The 21111-nt window shown below is 46.3% G+C and overlaps 2 protein-coding genes and 1 non-coding gene across 3 annotated transcripts in view; 1 reads left to right on the top strand and 2 right to left on the bottom strand.

Annotated features, from left to right (window-relative positions):
• LOC144483888 (uncharacterized) overlaps positions 1–21111 on the top strand; it is a 435358-nt gene that overhangs the window by 159275 nt on the left and 254972 nt on the right. The window lies entirely within an intron of this gene.
• LOC144483881 (ER membrane protein complex subunit 4-like) lies at positions 4447–11987 on the bottom strand. Its single transcript, XM_078202459.1, has 5 exons — positions 11899–11987; positions 11135–11246; positions 10775–10928; positions 7243–7403; positions 4447–6461 (listed from the first exon to the last, which is right to left on the bottom strand). The coding sequence occupies exons 1-5, from the start codon at positions 11976–11978 to the stop codon at positions 6426–6428; spliced, it is 543 nt and encodes a 180-aa protein (XP_078058585.1). The 5' UTR covers positions 11979–11987; the 3' UTR covers positions 4447–6425.
• On the bottom strand, positions 20508–20580 carry trnav-cac (transfer RNA valine (anticodon CAC)). The gene has a single exon. It is a non-coding gene; the product is annotated as a tRNA-Val (tRNA).

Here is a 21111-nt window from a genome sequence, read left to right on the forward strand (position 1 = left end):
TTCAAGCTGTTGTTAAATAAAGTTTGTTTTACCATGAAAGATTCCTAATTTGTCAGTGGAATTACTCCTGGAGTGAAGCCTCCGATCCTCACATTTATGCCAAAATCGAAAACTTTGTTTGGATCTAATCTGGCTTCCGAACATAATTTATGGGTTCTGGTCCAGGACACTTTTGGAAGGGATTCACTCCATAATCTACCCTCCAACCACCCCCGCTTCACTCTGGGGAGAGACCTTTTAAATGCCCAGACTGTGAGAACTGCTATAAAAGCTGTAGAGAACTGATGTCTCATCAACGTGTTCACACTAATGAGAGAGCATTCAGCTGCTTTTACTGTGAGACGTGGTTCAGGGAATCCCTGTACACCAGCGAGTTCACACTGGGGAGAGGCTATTCACCTGCTCTGAGTTTGGGAAGAGATCCACTCAGTTTTGAGGTTCGATTTCCAGTATCTGCAGTATCTTATTTTGATCTGATTTTTTGTTTGATTTATTATTGTCGCATGTATTGGGATACAGTGAACAGTATTGTTTATTGTGCGCTTTGCAGACAAAACCTACTGTTCCAGCATTTTCTGTTTTAGTTCCTTTTGAAGGGTTCTCCCTCTCTCCTCCATCCTCACCGACAACAGCAAGTCTGAGGAGCTCATGAAGCTCCTTTGTCACTAAGATTGAGACAGTCTGATCAGCTGCCTCTGCTGTTTCCCTCGCTTCCATTGGGTCAATATGTGTTTAAAAATTTGCCCAACCCTAAACTCATCTTGCTTTAGTTTCTCTCTGTCAAGCAGTCGATTCAGTAACCTATATTTGTATTGTTGGATATTAGAAATAAGATATACATTTAAGTGAGTTTAATTCGGTGTTTCTGTGTACAGAAGGGTTAAAACTTTCATAGATTAATGTTAAATAAAGGTGTTTGCATGTATGGGGTTTTGGTTTCATTTCAAACTGTGCCTGTATTGTGTTCAGAGAGTTTACAATGTGAAAACACACATAAGTAAAGACTAGGTAAGGAAAGACTTGGCAACCAGTGGCCATTTTGGGTCAGAAATAATTTTTGAGTTAGCTGAAGAGGAAACTGCCAGAACCATTAGGCAGAACAATGGAGTAAGGGCAAGAAAGAAAGTCCCAGAAGTTGAAGAACAGATAGTTCCAGAAACCAGGGAATGAAAAAGGTCTGAGGAAAACTGAAGTCAAAGGGAATCTGAACAAGATACTGTTCCCTGAAGTTAAAGAAAGGGGTAGAGAGAGGCTTCCAGTTAAAGGCAACACACCTGGTGAAGTTGGCTGGCAAAAAGCCAGAATCTGAAGTAATCCTAAGGTTGGGACTTTGGTACCACCTGTGAAACAGTGGTGTTCTGTTGATATGGCTGGGTACCTGAGAGATTGTGTGGAAGCTTGAGTGCATGTGATAATCTGAGGCAGAAGAATAGTGAAAGGAGAGATTGAAATCCTGGAAGTGGATCCTTGCTGAAAAGATCTGAGAGAGTGCGTTGTTTGGGAGAACATTTTTGAGAGTGGATCTGATTGATGAAAATTTCTGTGCACCAATTTCAATGACAATGTTGTAATTTGTAATTTTACACATGACAGAATCTCAGTGTGATTACTCAGCATCAGGTTATACTCTGACCGGTGCAGTGCAAATGGTGGAACTTACTGATCAAGAACTGGTCAGAGATTACATTGAATCACAGAGAATTCTCTCATTCTTGGGCGACATGGTGACACAGTGGTTAGCGCTGCTGACTCACAATGCCAGGGTCCCGGGTTCGAATCCCGGCTTGGGTCACTGTCTGTGTGGAGTTTGCACATTCTCCCCGTGTCTGCATGGGTTTGCTCCGGTTTCCTTCCACAGAGGCTACAGAAGGATATAGATAGGCTGGAAATTTGGGCAAGGAAATGGCAGATGGAGTTCAATCCTGATAAATGCGAAGTGATGCATTTTGGTGGGAATAATGTAGGGAGGAGCTACACGATAAATGGAAGAACCATAAAGGGTGTAGAGACGCAGAGGGACCTGGGTGTGCAAGTCCACAGATCTTTGAAGGTGACGTCACAGGTGGAGAAGGTGGTGAAGAAGGCATATGGCATGCTTGCCTTTATAGGACGGGGCATAGAGTATAAAAGTTGGGGTCTGATGTTGCAGATGTATAGAACGTTGGTTCGGCCGCATTTGGAATACTGCGTCCAGTTCTGGTCACCACACTACCAGAAGGACGTGGAGGCTTTGGAGAGAGTACAGAGGAGGTTTACCAGGATGTTGCCTGGTATGGAGGGGCTTGGTTATGAGGAGAGATTGGGGAAACTGGGGTTGTTCTCCTTGGAAAGACGGAGGATGAGGGGAGACTTAATAGAGGTGCATAAAATTATGAAAGGCATAGATAGGGTGAACGGTGGGAAGCTTTTCCCCGGGTCGGTGGTGACGTTCACGAGGGGTCATAGGTTCAAGGTGAAGGGGGGGAGGTTTAACACAGATATCAGAAGGACATATTTCACACAGAGGGTCGTGGGGGCCTGGAATGTGTTGCCGGGCAAGGTGGTGGAGGCGGACACACTGGGAACGTTTAAGACTTATCTAGACAGCTATATGAACGGAGTGGGAATGGAGGGATACAAAAGAGTGGTCTAGTTTGGACCAGGGAGCGGCGCGGGCTAATTGTTCCTGGTTTCTCGTTTCAAGGCTTCATTCTATGATCATCTTGCTGGTGCCAGTACAGAGTGAGACTGCGGATAGTTGGGAACCTGTCTCGGGGGCAGGGAATTCATATGGTGTTCGTGGAAGTGGAAATGACTAGGGTTGGGAAGCATTTTCCGATCGGGGCCATTGTGATCTCCTGGACTCGTTTCGATCGCCTCAGGGGGTCGGAGAGGAATTTCCCAGATTTATTTTCCCCATATTGGCCCTGGGGTTTTTCACTCTGGGTTTTCGCCTCTCCCTGGAGATCACATGGTCTGGAATGGGGGGGGTGGGGGTAAGTTAATAGGTTGTAATGAACAAAGCATCGTAGCTGTGAGGGACAGCTCGGTGGATAGGATATTGGTATGTAGATAGGCTGGAAAATTGGGCGGGGATCCTGGATTCAGGATTCAATCCTGGACCGGGGAGCGGCGCGGGCTTGGGGGGCCGAAGGGCCTGTTCCTGTGCTGTATTGTTCTTTGTTCTTTGTTCAGTCCAAAGATGTGTGGGTTAGGTGGATTGGCCATGCTAAATTGCCCTGAGTGTCAGGGGGGCTAGCTAGGGTAAATGCACGAGGTTATGGGAAGAGGGCCTGGGTGGGATTGTGGTGGGTGCAGACTCAATGGGCCGAATGGCCTCCTTCGACACTGTAGGGATTCTATGAATATCCAGACCAGAAAGACATTGTTCGGTTTAACTAGTCTGTGCTGGTGTTTATATTTCACACAAGATACCTCCCATTCCATCTCCCTCATTTCAGCCTTTCAGCTCATCTTTCTAATCTCCTTTCCCTCATGTACTCATCACATTTTCTTTTTAAACGATGAGTTGTCCAGCTAGTTCCTGTGGCAGTGAATTTCACATTGTGATCAATCTCTGAGTATAGATGGTGAGTGACTTGGAGGGGAACGTGCAGGTGATGATGTTCCCATGCATTTGCTGCCCTTCTCCAAGGTGCTGGAGGTTGCGGGTTTGCAAGATGCTGTCAAAGAAGCCTTGGTGAGTGCTTGCAGTGCATCTTGTAGGTGGTACACCTCCAGCTGCCATGTGAGTCAGTGTTGGAGGGAGTAGATGTTTGTAGAAGGATTGCCAATCAAGCTGCTTTGTCTTGGATGGTGTTGAGCTTCCTGAGTTGTTGGAGCTGCACTAATTCAGAAAATTGGAGCTTATTCAATTAGACACAAGAGTTGTGCCTTGTAGATGCTGGAGTTTGGGGAGAAGGATTAAACAGACCTTTTAGTGGAAAATTTACCTGATCTGGTCCAGACACCACGAGGAGGTGGAAATGGGATGTGTTATGATTCTCAATTGAAACCCTACCCAACTGAAAAGGTGAACATTGAAGAGTTGAACACGGAGGGAGGGATGTCTGTTAGTGTTCTTCAGCAGTGGAAGTGGGGATCGGGATTGCGCTGGAAGAACAGGAGTGATGGTGAAATGAGTCAGCAAATAGGGAACGGTTATTTAACCACCAGCTCGGGTTACTGAAGTCTGAATATTGTGGGAGAGAAAAGGCGAGAGTGTTGCAGAGTTTAAAATGGAACAAGAGAGCTTTAAGCTGGTGGAGTCAGTGAAATCTGAGTCTCGGTTTTGTCTGCTGTCATTTTATGGAGGCCCCGTTTTGCTGAAACCAACAGAAAAAACGCTGGAAAACCTCAGCAAGTCTGGCAGCATCTGTCAGGAGAGAAAAGAGCTGAAGTTTCAAGTCTGGATGACCCTTTGACAAACCTTTTGCTCTTTTGGTTTCAGATTCCAGCATCCGCAGTAATTTGCTTTTATCCCATTTTGCTGAAACTCTTTATTTCCACAGTTACAGAATCAGTGAAAAGACATGACACATTCTTCACAGCAGCATCAAACTCACACTGACTGTTTCCTCACTCACCTCGAGGTTATCGATTCGCCTCCGGCCTCTTCCGTTCACTCCTGCTTCGGGTGTGGTCTCAGAATGGGGAGGGGACGGATTAGTGACCACCTCCCCGCACCCCCCTCCCCCCACAAACACACACAAAGAGGAACGACTCAAACACAATCATTAAATAAAGCGAAAGCAGACATACATACACACCAAACATGTATGTGCTCGCACACAGGTACACACACACATGAACTGAAATGCGTGTACACCCCGACAGACACACACTCACTCATAGACACAAGCGTGCCTGCTCACAGACAAAATCATAGAATTCCTACAGTGCAGAAGAGACCATTCAGCCCTTTGAGTCTGCACTGACTCTCTGACAGAGCATCTTACCCAGGCCCTATTCCCGTTACCCCATATCTTTACCCCACTAATCACTCTGATCTACATATTTTGTGACATAAAGCAGCACTTTAGCATGGTCAATCCACCTAACCAGCACATTTTGAAGTTTGGGAGGAAACCAGAGCCTCCGGAGGAAACCCACGCAGACACGGGGAGAACATGCAAACTCCACACAGACACAATGGGGAGCACTGCTGCCTCACAGCACCAGGGACCTGGGTTCAAATCAAGCCTCAGGTTGTGTGAAGTTTGTGCATTCTCCCCGTGTCTGTGAGAGTTTTCTCCAGTTGCTCCGGTTTCCACCCACGCTCCAAAGACGTGTGATTGAGGTGGATTGGCCGTGCTAAATTGCCCCTTAGTGTTGGGGATATGATCAGTGTAAATACGTGGGGTTATGGGGATAGGGCCTGGGTGGGATGTTGTTGGTGCAGGCTCGGTGGGCCGATTGGTCTCTTTCTGCACTGTCGGGATTCTATGATTTATCCGAGGCTGGAATCGAACCCAGGGCCCTGGCGCTGTGAGGCAGCAGTGCTAACCACCGTGCCACCATGCTGCCCAGGTGGGCACACAGACAGCTGCACACACTACACTGTCAATCACCTGCCTCCAGCTGTCAGTGCTGAGGAAGTGAAACCAAGCTCCCCCCCTCCTCACTCACTGCTGTGTCAGGTGGATAGTAAAATCCCACCGCCACTACTGGATGGAGCGAAGGAGAGCTCCCGCTGGTTTCCGAGGGCCGATCTTTATCCTTCAAACAGCCTAACATTTGGTGGTTATCCGACAGTTTGTGGGATCTGCTGTGTGCAGTGCCTGCCGGGTTTCCCAGGTGAACAGCAGTGACTGTGTTTTGGAAACAGGAAGCTGCTGTGTTGATTCAGAGCGCTCTGGAACAGCCCAGACCAAGCACAGGAGCTAAATCATTCCCTCCTTTCGATGTTCCCTCCTGCCGTTCTGTAGGAAGAGATGGTGACTGCACAGCAAGATCCCACAAGGCACGATGCAACACACAGCCAGGGAACTTAAATTTCAGAGACGATTTGAGGGACCCCTGGGAGAACCTGTTACAGCAGCTCGAATCTCAGGAACAGGTTACACAAATCTGTGACCTTCTGACCTGGGTGAGAGAGAGAATGAGAGGCACCAGGATAAGCCTGGAATGACTGATCCAGGAACTTCCAGTCCCATCGTCAACTCCAACAGGTCCCTTATCCGAGGCTCAGCAAAGGGGGTCAACATGATAAACAACTGAATACCCAGTGAAAAAATACACAGTCCCTGCTGTCAATATCTCCGGCCATTCCACATCGGTCACAGGTGCACGGGCCAATGTCTGTGTGTGCGTGGGGGGGGGGCAGTGATGGGAGGGCATGTTACCTACAGAACGCCTGGTCCCAGGTTAGCCAGACGGTAGGTTGTATCCGGTGTCCATCGTCCTCGGGCCGTGTCTCAGCGAGCGATAGGAGGAGAGTGGGACCATCACAGGACCAGGCCCCCGCCTGTGTTCTCCACTCTCTGTGTGAAAGGAGAAGGTGGTAAGAATCGGAGTGGGAATAGCTTCTGTCGAGCCTGCTCCACAATTCATCATCAACCTCATCTCCACTTTCCCTGCAGTCTTCCCGATCCCTCAATTCCCAAAGATATCCCCACTTTCCGCACACTCCTCCCCATCCCATAATTCCCAAAGATATCCCACTTTCCCCGCACTCCTTCCCATCCCTCAATTCCCAAAGATATCCCCACTTTCCCTGCACTCCTCTCCATCCCTCAATTCCCAAAGATATCTCCACTTTCCGCACACTCCTCCCCATAGATATCCCCACTTTCCCCGCACTCCTCCCCATTCTTCAATTCCCAAAGATATCCCCACTTTCCCCACACTCTTCCTCCTATCTCTCAATTCCCAAAGACATCCCCACTTTCCCTGCACTCCTCCCCCATCCCTCATTTGTTTTTGTTCATTTGTGGGATATGGGCGTCTCTGACTGGCCAGCATTTATTGCCCATCCCTAGTTGCTCGAGGGCTGTTGAGAGTCAACCACGTTGCTGTAGCTCTGGAGTCACATGTAGGCCAGACCAGGTAAGGGCGGCAGATTTCCTGTGGTTGACTCTCAACTGCCCTCCAAGAGCAACTAGGGATGGACAATAAATGCTGACCAGCCAGTGATGCCCATATCCCACGAATGAATAAAAATAATTGGGCCCAATCTACTCAACCTCTCAGGCTCCACAGCCCTGAATGGTTTCCTCTTCCTATTTTCCTGGCTCCCCCTCACATACAGAGTGCGGATCTCACCTGGGGCGGCTGGATGAATGCCAGCCAGTCAGAGGCGTGTGTGGGCAGCAGCCCCATTGCCTGGCACTTGTAGATGGCCAGGGCCAACCCCAGCAGGTTGCCGATGAAGTAGATGAGACACTGCAGCCAGTGCTGATAAGAATTCCCCAGGACCCTAAAGACTGAGAGCGAGAATGGAAAAGCAGGAAGTTCAGGAACATGTGAGAACCTTTCCTCATAACACAACCCATCCATTTTAGGTATCAGTGTCTGGTAAACCGTCTCTGAACTGTCTCCAGCATACTTGCACACTTCCTTAAATAAGGTGACCAATACTGCACACAGTACTCCAGATGTGGTCTCACTAGTGACCTGTACAACTGAAGCATAACCTCCCTAGTTCTGTATTTAATTCCCATCACAATGAATGATAACATTCTATTAGTTTTCCTAATTACTTGCTGTACCTGCATATTAGACTTTTGTGATTTATGCACTCAGACACCCAGATCTTGATCAATTGGGCCAGTGGGCTGACGAATGGCAGATGGAGTTTAATTTAGACAAATGCGAGGTGATGCATTTTGGTAGATTGAACCAGGGCAGGACTTACTCAGTTAATGGTAGGGCGTTGGGGAGAGTTACAGAACAAAGAGATCTAGGGGCACATGTTCATAGCTCCTTGAAAGTGGAGTCACAGGTGGACAGAGTGGTGAAGAAGGCATTCGGCATGCTTGGTTTCATTGGTCAGAACATTGAATACAGGAGTTCGAATGTCTTGTTGAAGTTGTACAAGACATTGGTAAGGCCACACTTGCAATACTGTGTGCAGTTCTGGTCACCCTATTATAGAAAGGATATTATTAAACTAGAAAGAGCGCAGAAAAGATTTACCAGGATGCTACCAGGACTTGATGGATTGAGTTAAAAGGAGAGGATAGATAGACTGGGACGTTTTTCTTTGGAGCGTAGGAGGCTGAGGGGTGATCTTATAGAGGTCTATAAAATAATGAGGGGGCACAGATCAACTAGACAGTCAATATCTTTTCCCAAAGGTAGGGGAGTTTAAAACTAGAGGGCATAGGTTTAAGGTGAGAGGGGAGAGATACAAAAGTGTCCAGAGAGGCAATTTTTTCACACAGAGGATGGTGAATGTCTGGAACAAGCTGCCAGAGGTAGTAGCAGAGGCAAGTACAATTTTGTCTTTAAAAAAGCATTTAGATAGTTACATGGGTACGATGGGTTTAGAGGGATATGGGCCAAATGCGGGCAATTGGGATTAGGTTCGGGGTTTTAAAAAAGAAAGGGCGGCATGGACAAGTTGGGCCGAAGGGCCTGTTTCCATGCTGTAAACCTCTATGACTCGATCCCTCTGAATCTCTGAGCTCTGCAATCTCTCAAAATTTAGACAAAATGCTTCTTTTTCATTCTTCCTGCCGAAATGGACAATTTCAAATTTGCCCACATTCTACTCCATTTACCAGATATTTCCCCACTCACTTAACCTTTCTATCTTTCTGTACTCTCTGTATGTCCGCTTCACAACTTACTTTCCATCTATATGTGTGTCATCGGCAAATTTGCCAAACATCCCATCATCCAGTCATTCATATAAATTTCATATAAATTTCATTCCTTGCCCCAAATTTGATTCCTTGTCCACTATTTAGTTTAAAACCGTCTCTATTTTCCTCATCATGGGGTTCGCATGAACCGGCCCCAGCACCGTTCAGGTGTTGACTGTCCCAATGGTACAGATCCCACTTCACCCAGTACTGATGTCAGTGTCCCATGAACCAGAACCCACCTCCCACACCAGTTAGGGCGGCACAGTGGTTAGTACTGCTGCCGCACAACACCAGGGACTCGGTTCTATACTGGCTTAGAATCCCTACAATTCAGAAGGAGGCCATTCAGCCCATCGCTTCTGCACCGACCATAATCCCACCCAGGCCCTATCCCTGTAACACAACGTATTTACTCTGTTAGTCCCCCTGACACTATGGGACAACGAACCATAGCCAATCAATTTAACCCGCACATCTTTGAACTATGGGAGGAAACCGGAGGACCCGGAGGAAACCCACGCAGACAGACAGAGAACATGAAAACTCCACACACACGGTCACTCGAGGCTGGAATTGAACCTGGGTCCCTGCCGCTGTGAGGCAGCAGTGCTAACCACTGTGCCACCCCTTGGGTCACTATCTGTGCAGAGTTTGCACGTTCACCCTGTATCTGTGTGGGTTTTCTCCGGGTGCTCCGGTTTTCTCCCAGTCTGAAAGACGTGCTGGTTAGGTGCACTGGCCACGCTAAATTCTCCCTCAGTGTACCCGAACATGTACTGGAGTGTGGCGACTCGGGGATTCTCACAGTAACTTCATTGCAGTGTTAACATAAGCCTACTTGTGACACTAATAAATAAACTTTAACGCAGCCTTTCAGTCACGCATTCATCCCTCCGATCTGATCTGTCCTATACCTATTAGCATGTGGCTCAGGTAATAATTCAGAGATTATAACCATTGAGGTTCTGCTTCTTAATTTAGTGCTTAGGTCCTCATATCGACACTGAAAATCTCCTTCTTTATCTCTGTTGTTTATACCTACATTGACGAGGACAACTGGAACCTTCCCCTCCCCACTGAAATTTCTTCTCCAGCCCTGATCAGATGTCCTGAACACTGGCCCCAGACAGGCACCACAGCTGCCTTGATTCACATTCTTTACTGCAGAGAATGTGCCAATCCCTCTGACTATACTGTCCCCATTATCACTGCATTCCTTTTTGCTCCCCTCACTGGAATGGTTTCCTTACCACAGTGCCATGGGTAATTGGTTCATCCATCCTGCAGCTCCCATTCATCCAAACAAGCTGAAAATACCTCAAACTGGCTGGACAATGTTAAAGGCTAAGGCTCCTGTCTGTGAGTTCCCTTATCTGTCTCACTCTCCTGTTCCTGACCACTGACCAAATCAGCAGACCCTGGGCCAAGAGGTGTGACTGCTCCCTGATACAAAGAATCCAGGTAACTTTCCCCCTCCCTGATGCATTGCAGTGTCTGTAGTTCAGCCTCCAGCTCATAAACTCTGAACCAGAGCTGCTTGAACTTCACTTACTGCTGACATGGTTGCCCTGGATCAAACTGACAGCCAGGAGCTCCCACATGCTGCAGCTGTGACACATCTTTAATGTGTGCGAATAAACTGTTTAATTATTTTACCTAATTACATATTTTATTTTTGTTTTCAAGTATTTTAGTTTTTAAGTATTTTATTAACCTTACCACCAGTTGCTGTACTTTTTTAATCCTTAAGAATAGAATAAACCGTAGTCACTTAGCAGATCCTCACCAAAAATCTAGCTTCTTCTCCTGTCGAAGAGTAAGATCACTTCCTGACGGCTGAGAAAGTTAGAAAGCAAAACAGCACCTCTTTCCCTTTCTTCTCTAACTCCCTTAATTACCCAACTCCCAGAACTCTATTCTAAGCTACATTCAAGTGATGCCGGTTCAGAGCTGTTTCTGAGCTGCAGATTCGATACAATACTCACTTGCAGACATGGACATCAAGGCCTGTATGGGTCTCCAGGCCATCATGCACACCATCATGATAGGGAGGATGGAGATGGTGTTGCCAGCCATGTACATGATGAACAGATTCATGGGCAGCTGTTTCAATGGGCCCAAGGCGATGTCCCAGCAGCGCTGAAAACAGAAAGTGAGCAGGGTATCAGTAAAGGGGGCCGGTTAGGGGAGGCCATATACTGATCTTATATCCAGGCCTTGAAGTAAGCATGATGATTAACCCTTTATCACACAGGCTGCTGTGGTTCACCAAGGTACTTCACCACCGTGGACAAACCAGGGGCGTTGTCAGTCACACACTAAAGACACATTCAAATCCAACTTACTTTCTCGACCAGGATCCGGTCTGTTTCTTGGACACAGATGTCTGGCAGCTGTTTGTCCGAATATGCGACTGGGTACATGGAGTCTCTCTGGCCACACTGTTGATCACGGCTCCTGTGAGAAACAGAAAACACAAATTGGTCACCCTTTCAAGACCTTCTTTAAAGAGGGAGTCTCTCTGTTGAGAACCCCAACGTGGTGGCAATAGTGCCAGCATGAACTAAAGCTTGGGCAAACCTCGGACACACACTGCCGTTGTGTCCATTGAACTGCCACGGGAATGGAGGATGGCAGAAGTGGATTAGTGTCAATTGATAATCAGGGTGCCAATCCGCTTGCCCTCCATTTAGGGACAAAGTGACAAATCACCAGATGTACCAAATTGTATCTTGAAAACAAACACTGCGGGACATTGAGAGAGATCCAGTTCAGCACCGGGTCCTGGAAACGAGCAATCGTTCCTCCAACCACCACCGCAGTTGGCACCTGATCAGGTGGAGGGGCTGAAACCAAAAGGGCATCTCAGGGTCATGACCTGGGGAAAAGATGCCAAGTGGGGTCTGAGTGATTTCTGGGGGATTTGAGGGGCTGCTTTGTGCTGAGGAGCTCGGTGAGGGGTAAAAGAGGCGTGAAAAACCCGGGGTTGGGAAGTTTTGGGTTGGTGCCACATCCCCGGGTCAGTGTGCGATGGCCTCCCCTCAGGAGAGACGGGCTGACCCGGCTTGCCTCCTACTCGAGCCCCCGGCTTCCCGCGCGGCCTCCGCACCTGCTGCTGCCGCTCAAGTTAAGCTCGAGGGTCCACTTGTGCCAGCGCGCGCCGTGGACAAGCCCCGCCCCTGCCGCCATGACAACGCCGCCGACCGTTAACCGTCCCCCGCTTTCAAATCTGATTCAGATCAAGAGAAGAAGCCGCACGCTTCCGTCAACAAAACACTCCCGCTGCAGTGCGCATGTGCGATCCCAACCGCCTCAGCGTTCTGCGTGCACCGCCCTGCGTGCACCGCCCAAAGCCCCGCCCCCACATCGTCGTCATCTTTGTTAGGGGCACATCTGTTCCGACTCTTCACCTTCTGGCCAAATGGAGCACGTTTGCCCCGCACAAAGATGGACATCACTTAATGTCAGAGATATTTGCAATATTGAGTCCAGATGACCCTTTGTCAAAGCAAAAAGACATAGAAAGTGGAAGATATTTATACTGCGGGGTGAGGGAATGAAACCAGGGGAAAATACTGCTCATGGTTGTGATGCGCGATATATCACACGGGAGGCAAGATGTACTCGGGAAATAAAGGTTTTTATTGCCAACAATAACAGAGCTACTATATACAATCCCAGACTAAAGGGCCACCAGGCAAAGCAGTGACCTTTATACCTCTCCCAGGAGGCGGAGCCAACTGGTGTGTACCATAGGACTATATTAACAGGTAGAACAGCCCAACCCTAACCCCAACAGTAACATATCTTGTTTGGGTTTAATCTCAGTTGTTTGGATTTAATATCAGTTGTTTGGATTTAGTATCAGTTGTTTGGATTTAGTATCAGTTGTTTGGATTTAATATCAGTTGTTTGGATTTAGTATCAGTTGTTTGGGTTTAATCTCAGTTGTTTGGATTTAATATCAGTTGTTTGGATTTAGTATCAGTTGTTTGGATTTAATATCAGTTGTTTGGATTTAGTATCAGTTGTTTGGGTTTAATCTCAGTTGTTTGGATTTAATATCAGTTGTTTGGATTTAGTATCAGTTGTTTGGATTTAATATCAGTTGTTTGGATTTAGTATCAGTTGTTTGGGTTTAATATCAGTTGTTTGGATTTAGTATCAGTTGTTTGGGTTTAATATCAGTTGTTTAGGTTTAATCTCAGTTGTTTTGGGTTTAATCTCAGTTGTTTGGGTTTAATATCAGTTGTTCTGGGTTTAATCTCAGTTGTTCTGGGTTTAATATCAGTTGTTTGGGTTTAATCTCAGTTGTTTAGGTTTAATCTCAGTTGTTTGGGTTTAATATCAGTTGTTAATATCAGGGATTTGTTCCCAGGAGCAGGCTGAGGGTAAGAGAGTGGGTTTTCTGACTTTAATTAATTATTTATTTTTTTGTTTCCTTACACTCTTATTAACTTTTCACTGTCTTACTTGACATAAAGTGTCCAGTATGAGTGTGAAACCAGTGTGTTGTTCCCAGTGTAGGATGTGGGAGGTCCTGGAGGCATCTGGCCTCCCGGACATCCACATCTGTGAGGGGTGTGTCGAGCTGCGGTTCCTGAGGGACCGTGTTAGGGAGCTGGAACTGCAGCTCGAGGATCTTAGGCTGATGAGGGAGAATGAGGAGGTGATAGACAAGAGCTATCATCAGGTGGTCACACCAGGGCAACGGGAGGAGGCCAAGTGGGTGATGGCCAGGAAGGGTAAGGCTAGGGTGGTTGAGAGCACCCCAGTGGATTTGCCCCTGCACAACAAGTACTCCTGCTTGAGTACTGCTGGGGGGGACAGCCCGCCTGGGGGAAGCAGCAGTGGCCGTGTCTCCGCAGTGGAGTCCAGCCCTGTAACTCAGAGGGCTAAGGAAAAGAGGAGGAAGGCGGTATTAATCGGGGACTCGATGGTGAAGGGGACAGACAGGCGTTTCTGCGGAGGTAGGCGGGATTCTCGCATGGTGGTCTGCCTCCCTGGGGCCGGGATCCAGGATGTCGCTAGTCGCGTCCCGGAAATCCTGAGGTGGGAGGGAGAGGAGCCTGAGGTAGCGGTACATATTGGTACCGCTGATGTGGGTAGGAAGGGAGAAGGGGTCATGAAAAGGGAGTACAGGGAATTAGGGAGACAGCTGAGAAAGAGGAAAGCAAAGGTAGTAATCTCAGGATTACTGCCTGTGCCACGGGAAGGTGAGGGCAGGAATGGAATGAGGTGGAAGATGAATGTGTGGCTGAGGGACTGGTGCAGGGGGCAGGGATTCAGGTTCCTGGACCATTGGGACCTCTTTAGGGGCAGGGGTGATCTGTATACAAAAAACGGGTGGAACTTGAATCACACGGGGACCAATATCCTGGCCGGTAGGTTGGCTAAAGTTACTGGGGAGAATTTAAACTAGATAGGTTGGGGGGAGGGGAGCTAGAAGAGTTGACTAGGATCAAGGAACTAATTGATGGGGGGGAGGATGCAGGGGTAAGGGGAATTACAAAATTAATGGTAGAGGAGAGGGTGCAAGTGAATGAAGGCGGTAATTTAGATAAGGGAGTAGAGGGAGAGGGTGTTCGCGACTCATCAAAGCGGGTCCAGATAAAAGCTGGAATAAGGACACTTTGCCTGAATGCACGAAGCATTCGGAACAAGGTATATGAGTTGATGGTGCAAATCAGCACGAGTGGGTACGATCTAGTGGCCATTACAGAAACGTGGCTGAAAGGTGACCAGGACTGGGAGATGAATATCCAGGGGTATCAGGCGTTTAGGAAGAATAGACAGGAAGGAAAAGGTGGTGGGGTCGCGCTATTAATAAGAGATAATATCAGGGTAGTACTGAGGGATGACATAGGCTCTGAGGAACAAAACGTGGAATCATTATGGGTAGAGATGAGGAATAGTAGAGGGAGAAAGACACTAGTAGGTGTGGTATATAGGCCCCCAAATAATAATGTTGAGGTGGGGAGGGCTATAAACAAGCAGATAAGGGATGCGTGTAAAAACGGAACGGCAATAATCATGGGGGACTTCAACATGCACATTGACTGGCAGACTCAAGTCGGTAAGGGTGGAATGGAGGAAGAGTTCTTAGAATGCTGTCGGGATAGTTTCCTTGAACAGCATGTTACGGAACCGACGAGGGAACGAGCTATTTTGGATCTGGTATTGTGTAACGAGGTAGGTAGAATTAAGGATCTTATTGTGAAGGACCCTCTTGGGTCTAGTGACCACAATATGGTCGAATTTCTGATTCAGATGGAAGAGGAGAAAGTTTGGTCCCAAACCAGTGTCCTCTGTTTGAACAGAGGGAAATATGATAGGATGAGGGATGAATTGGCTAAGGTAGACTGGGAGAGCAGGCTGGCAGGTAGGATAGCTGAGGAACAGTGGAGGATTTTTAAGGAGATCCTTTTCAGTTCTCAGCAAAAATATATTCCAGCAAAAAACAAGGATTGTAAGAAAAGGGAGAACCAGCCGTGGATAACGAAGGAAATAAAGGAGAGTATTAAAATAAAAACAGCTGCGTACAGAGTGGCCAAAAATAGTGGAGAAACAAGTGATTGGGAAAAATTTAAGAAACAACAAAGAGAGACTAAGAAAGCGATAAAGAAAGGAAGGATAGACTATGAAGCTAGGCTAGCAATTAATATAAAAAATGATAGTAAAAGTTTTTATAAATATATAAAAAGGAATAGAGTGGCTAGAGTGAATGTTGGACCCTTGGAGGACGAGAGGGGGGAGTTAATAGTGGGAAATGAGGATATGGCTGAGTCTTTAAATAAGTTTTTTGTGTCGGTCTTCACGGTGGAGGACACAAATAGTTTGCCAAATATTAACGATAGAGGGTTGGCAGCAGGAGAAATACTTAATACAATTAATGTTACCAGAGAGGCAGTGCTGGGTAGACTAATGGGACTGAAGGTGGACAAGTCCCCGGGTCCGGATGGAATGCATCCCAGGGTATTGAAAGAAATGTCAGAGGTAATAGTGGATGCGTTAGTGATTATTTATCAAAACTCGTTGCATTCTGGGGTAGTGCCGGTTGATTGGAAAACGGCTAATGTTACGCCGCTGTTTAAAAAAGGAAGGAGACAAAAGGCGGGTAACTATAGGCCGGTCAGCTTAACGTCTGTAGTAGGGAAAATGCTGGAATCCATTATTAAAGAGGAGATAGCAGGGCATCTGGATAGAAATGGTTCGATCAATCAGACGCAGCATGGATTCATGAGGGGAAAGTCGTGCTTGACGAACATGTTGGATTTTTATGAAGATGTGACTAGGGCGGTTGATGGAGGAGAACCGGTGGATGCGGTGTTTTTGGATTTCCAAAAGGCGTTTGATAAGGTGCCCCATAAAAGGCTACTGAAGAAGATTAGGGCACACGGAGTTGGGGGTAGTGTGTTAAAGTGGATTGGGGACTGGCTATCCGACAGGAAGCAAAGAGTCGGAATAAATGGGTGTTTTTCCGGTTGGAGGAAGGTAACTAGTGGCGTGCCGCAGGGATCGGTACTCGGGCCGCAACTATTTACCATTTATATAGATGATCTGGAGGAGGGGACGGAGTGTAGGGTAACGAAGTTTGCAGACGACACAAAGATAAGTGGAAAAGTGAATCGTGTGGAGGACGGAGAAGATCTGCAGAGAGATTTGGACAGGCTGAGTGAGTGGGCGAGGATATGGCAAATGGAGTATAACGTTGAGAAATGCGAGGTTATACACTTTGGAGGAAATAATAACAAATGGGATTACTATCTCAATGGAAACAAATTAAAACATGCTACCGTGCAAAGGGACCTGGGGGTCCTTGTGCATGAGACGCAAAAGCCCAGTCTGCAGGTACAACAGGTGATCAAGAAGGCAAATGGGATGTTGGCCTATATTGCGAAGGGGATAGAATATAAAAGCAGGGATGTCTTGATGCACCTGTACAGGGCATTGGTGAGGCCGCAGCTGGAATACTGTGTGCAGTATTGGTCCCCTTATATGAGGAAGGATATATTGGCATTGGAGGGAGTGCAGAGAAGGTTCACCAGGTTGATACCGGAGATGAGGGGTTTGGATTATGAGGAGAGGCTGAGGAGATTGGGTTTGTACTCGTTGGAGTTTAGAAGGATGAGGGGGGATCTTATGGAGACTTATAAGATAATGCGGGGGCTGGATAGGGTGGAGGCGGAGAGATTCTTTCCACTTAGTAAGGAAGTTAAAACTAGAGGACACAGCCTCAAAATAAAGGGGGGTCGGTTTAAGACAGAGTTGAGGAGGAACTTCTTCTCCCAGAGGGTGGTGAATCTCTGGAATTCTCTGCCCACTGAGGTGGTGGAGGCTACCTCGCTGAATATGTTTAAAGCGCGGATGGATGGATTCCTGATCGGTAAGGGAATTAAGGGTTATGGGGATCAGGCGGGTAAGTGGTACTGATCCACGTCAGATCAGCCATGATCTTATTGAATGGCGGGGCAGGCTCGAAGGGCTAGATGGCCTACTCCTGCTCCTATTTCTTATGTTCTTATGTTCTTATATCTACAGACTCATAGTACTGGCCAGACCATGGCTCAGCACTACCTGGTGGCAACCAACAATGGTTCACCACAGGTTGTCCACATTCTCTCTGTGGACAGCCATTACAGCACCAGGGACTCAGGTTTGTTTCTCGGCTTGGGGTGACTGTGCGGAGTCCGCACGTTCTCCAGGTGCTCCTGTTTCCTCCCACACATCATCTTTTTCTTCTCATGAAAATCCAGTATTTCCGATCGCTCTGAATAAATTTTGAGGTTCAAGTCAGAGCGAATAAATAAAAGCAAAAATCTGTGGATGCTGGAATCTGAAACAAAAACTGAAAATGAACCATTGTTCATTATTCAACATTTAACATCAATACATTTATTTATTATGCAAGTCCTCATTCTGAATTGAATATCTCTGACATATGCAGCATTGAATTGCAACTATGACTGGCCAACAAAACAGATCGAGTCACTGGTTAATGCACATCCCATGATGCTTATTTGAGATTGACCACAGTCAGTTTATCAACAAAATCAAATATGTTTAATGGGAAGAGATTTAAGAATGATCAGTTAGTTTATTCTGGGTGTGAAATATGCTGGCGCCTAAATCCCATTCATCTATCGGAAAGTCTAGTAGATCTGCAGTGAGCCTCGATTCCCTCAACAGCATGAATGGTTTTCCCTATATTATTATGAAAACGATTTTAAAAAGATGTTTCTGTGCAATGTGCACCACTTCCTCTAGTTCAGTTACAGTATCACTTGTGTCTGTCTTTATGAGCACACACGACGATTAGACATGTTTCATGGATTGAGCAAGTTGCTAATATATGCACGGTGTCAAATTACAAACATTTCTTTCCTGCAACGACATCTTAAAATGCAGCATTTCTGATTTTCCTGAAAGCATTTGAGACCGAGGTCAAAACAAAGATAACATGGCGACAACATTGAGAATTGGATAATGTTCAGCAAATAACCAAAATCATGCATACTTCCTGAAATGATAAAGTTTCTGTCTGGTTTTGAACCAGAGACTTCTTACACGTTAGGCAAACATGATAACCACTACACTACAGAAACTACCAGCAGTTAGGCGCAGCCAATCGACCTGTCTGCAAGGTTCAACTCTGCTGTGTTGCCGCAGGTTCTCATGGTTACACTATCCACCAGTATCTATTACAAGCCCACCAACTCCCACAACTATCGTGACTGCAGCTCTTCACACCCACATCCTGAAACGACTCCATCCCATTCTCTTCATTCTTTCACCTCCGCTGCATCCGTTCTGATCTTACCACTTTCCTAAATAGCATTGCAGATATGTCTTTCTTCTTCACCAGTTGTGGTTTTCCACCCAATGTTGTTGACAGGGCTCTTGCCCCTGTCCACCCATCCCCCGAGCCACTGCTCTCACTCCCTCCCCTTCCTCTCAGAACCAGGACAGGGTTCCCCTTGTCTTCACTTTTCACCCAACCAGCCTCCGCATTCAAAGGATCATCCGCTGCCATTGCTGCCAATTCCAGCATGATGCCACTACCCAACACATCTTCCCCTCAGCCCCCCGCCCACTTCCCAGCATTCCACAAGGATCGTTCTCTCTGGGCTACCCTGGTTCATGCCTCCATCCAACCAACATCCTATCCTCTACCCATGGCACCTTCCCATGCCATCGTAGAAGGTGCAACACCTGCCGCTTTAGCTCCTCCCTGTTCACTTCCCGGGTTCTAAACACCCCTTTCAAGTGAGGCAGCGCTTCACATGCACCTTCTTCAATCTGGTCTATTCAATTCACTGCTCCCAATCCAGTCTACTCTACATTGGAGAGACCAAACACAAATTGGGTGACCACTTTGTTGAAAACGTTCAGTGCGTCCGCAAGCAGGACCCAGATCTTCCTGTCACTTGCCACATCAACACTCCACCCTGCTCTCCTGCCCACATGTCCGTCCTTGGCCTTTTGCAATGTTCTAGTGAACCCCAATGCAAATTGGAGGAACAGAACCTCATCTTCCGATTGGGCACTTTACAGCCTTCCAGACTGAACATTGAGTTCAACAACTTCAGAGCATGATTCTCCCCTCCACCTTCACCCCATTTCCATTTATTTTATTTTATTTTGTTTCTTCTTTTCATCTCATTCATCCATTTTATCATATTTCTTTCTCACTTCCATTTTTCAACTTCTTCATTCCTGCTCTCCTTCTCGCCCACACCCGCCCCCTCCCCCCCACCAACCCCCCCTCCATTCAGGGCAAACCATCTGTACCTCTGCTCTACCATACTGATTAACACTTTTCACACCTCTCTCAGCCTTCTGCATTCTCCTTTTCATTCCTTTTGTCCAATTACAGCACTCATATAATATAAATCTTGTCTGATTTTCTTTGCCCTTAGCTCTGATGAAGGGTCATCCAAACTCGAAACGTTGGCGAGTTACTCAATATTTGTTTCGTTATTCAATATTAAATATGAATCCATGTATTTAATACATACATCTTCATTCTGAGTTGAATATCTCGGGAATATGCAACATTGCATTGCAAACATTACTGACCAATAAAAGAAATCGAGTTACTGGGTAATACACATTCCATGGTGCTTATTTGAGACAGTCAGCTTTTAAACAATATCAAACATCCTAAAAGGGAAAAGATTTAACAATGATTTGCTAGTTATACTTGATCCCTCTTTATTCTGCATGTGAAACATTCTGGCGCCTAAATCCCGTTCATCTATAGAAAAGTCCAGCAGATCTACACTGAGTTTCGATTTACTCATCTCCCTGAGTGATTTTTCCCCATTTCTTTATAATGAAGAACAATTTAAAAAATATGCTTCCGGGAAATGTGCGCCATTTCCTCTCGTTCAGTTACAGTTTCACTTGTGTCTGTCTTTATGAGCACACACGACTATGACACATGTTTCAGATGATGATTAACTATGTTAGTCTGCACTTGTAAAACCATTATATTCTGTTATGGACTGAACAAGTTGCTAATATGCGCACAGTGTCAAAATACACACATTTATTTCCTCATTGCGTCTTAAAACACAGCATTTCTGATTTTGCTGAAAGCATTTGTGGCCGAGTTCAGAGCAAAGATAACATGGTTACAACATGGAGAATCGGATAATGTTCAGCAACAACTACCATGCAAAACTTCCCTCACGCTAAATGAAGAACTATAATTAATGTTTCTGCCCGGTTTCGAACCGGGGACCTTTCGCGTGTGAGGCGAACGTGATAACCACTACACTACAGAAACAACTGATAGTATAGCGCCGCCAATTGGCCTGGCCACAATGTTCAACACCATTGTGTTGCCGCAGGTTTGAATGGTTATACTGAGAGCCCATGTCACTCAATACAAGACAAAAACAGTTTCTTTCAACCTGATTTCTCAACTTATCTTGAACTTCAACCTTTAAAAGCGGTTGTCCGGCAAATATCGAAGGAAGCAATGATTTCTGCTCAATCATTAATGCATCATTCTCATCTTCCTTCGAATAATTTCAACCAGTTCTACCCAGTATTTGTTCGTTGTTCAATGTTTAATATTAATATATTATTATTAATTACATATCTCCTCATTCTGAATGAAATATCTCCGAAGTAGACAATATTGAATTGCAAACATGAATCGAGTCACATGTCACGGTGCTTAATTGAGATTGACCACAATCAGCTTTTAAACAAAATCAAATATCTTTCAAGGGAATAGATTTAAGAATGACTTGTTAGTTATACTTGATCCCTCTTTATTCTGTGTGTGAAACACTCAGACGTCTAAGTTCCA

Source organism: Mustelus asterias, unplaced genomic scaffold, assembly GCF_964213995.1.
Source record: "Mustelus asterias unplaced genomic scaffold, sMusAst1.hap1.1 HAP1_SCAFFOLD_84, whole genome shotgun sequence".
Taxonomy (NCBI): domain Eukaryota; kingdom Metazoa; phylum Chordata; class Chondrichthyes; order Carcharhiniformes; family Triakidae; genus Mustelus; species Mustelus asterias.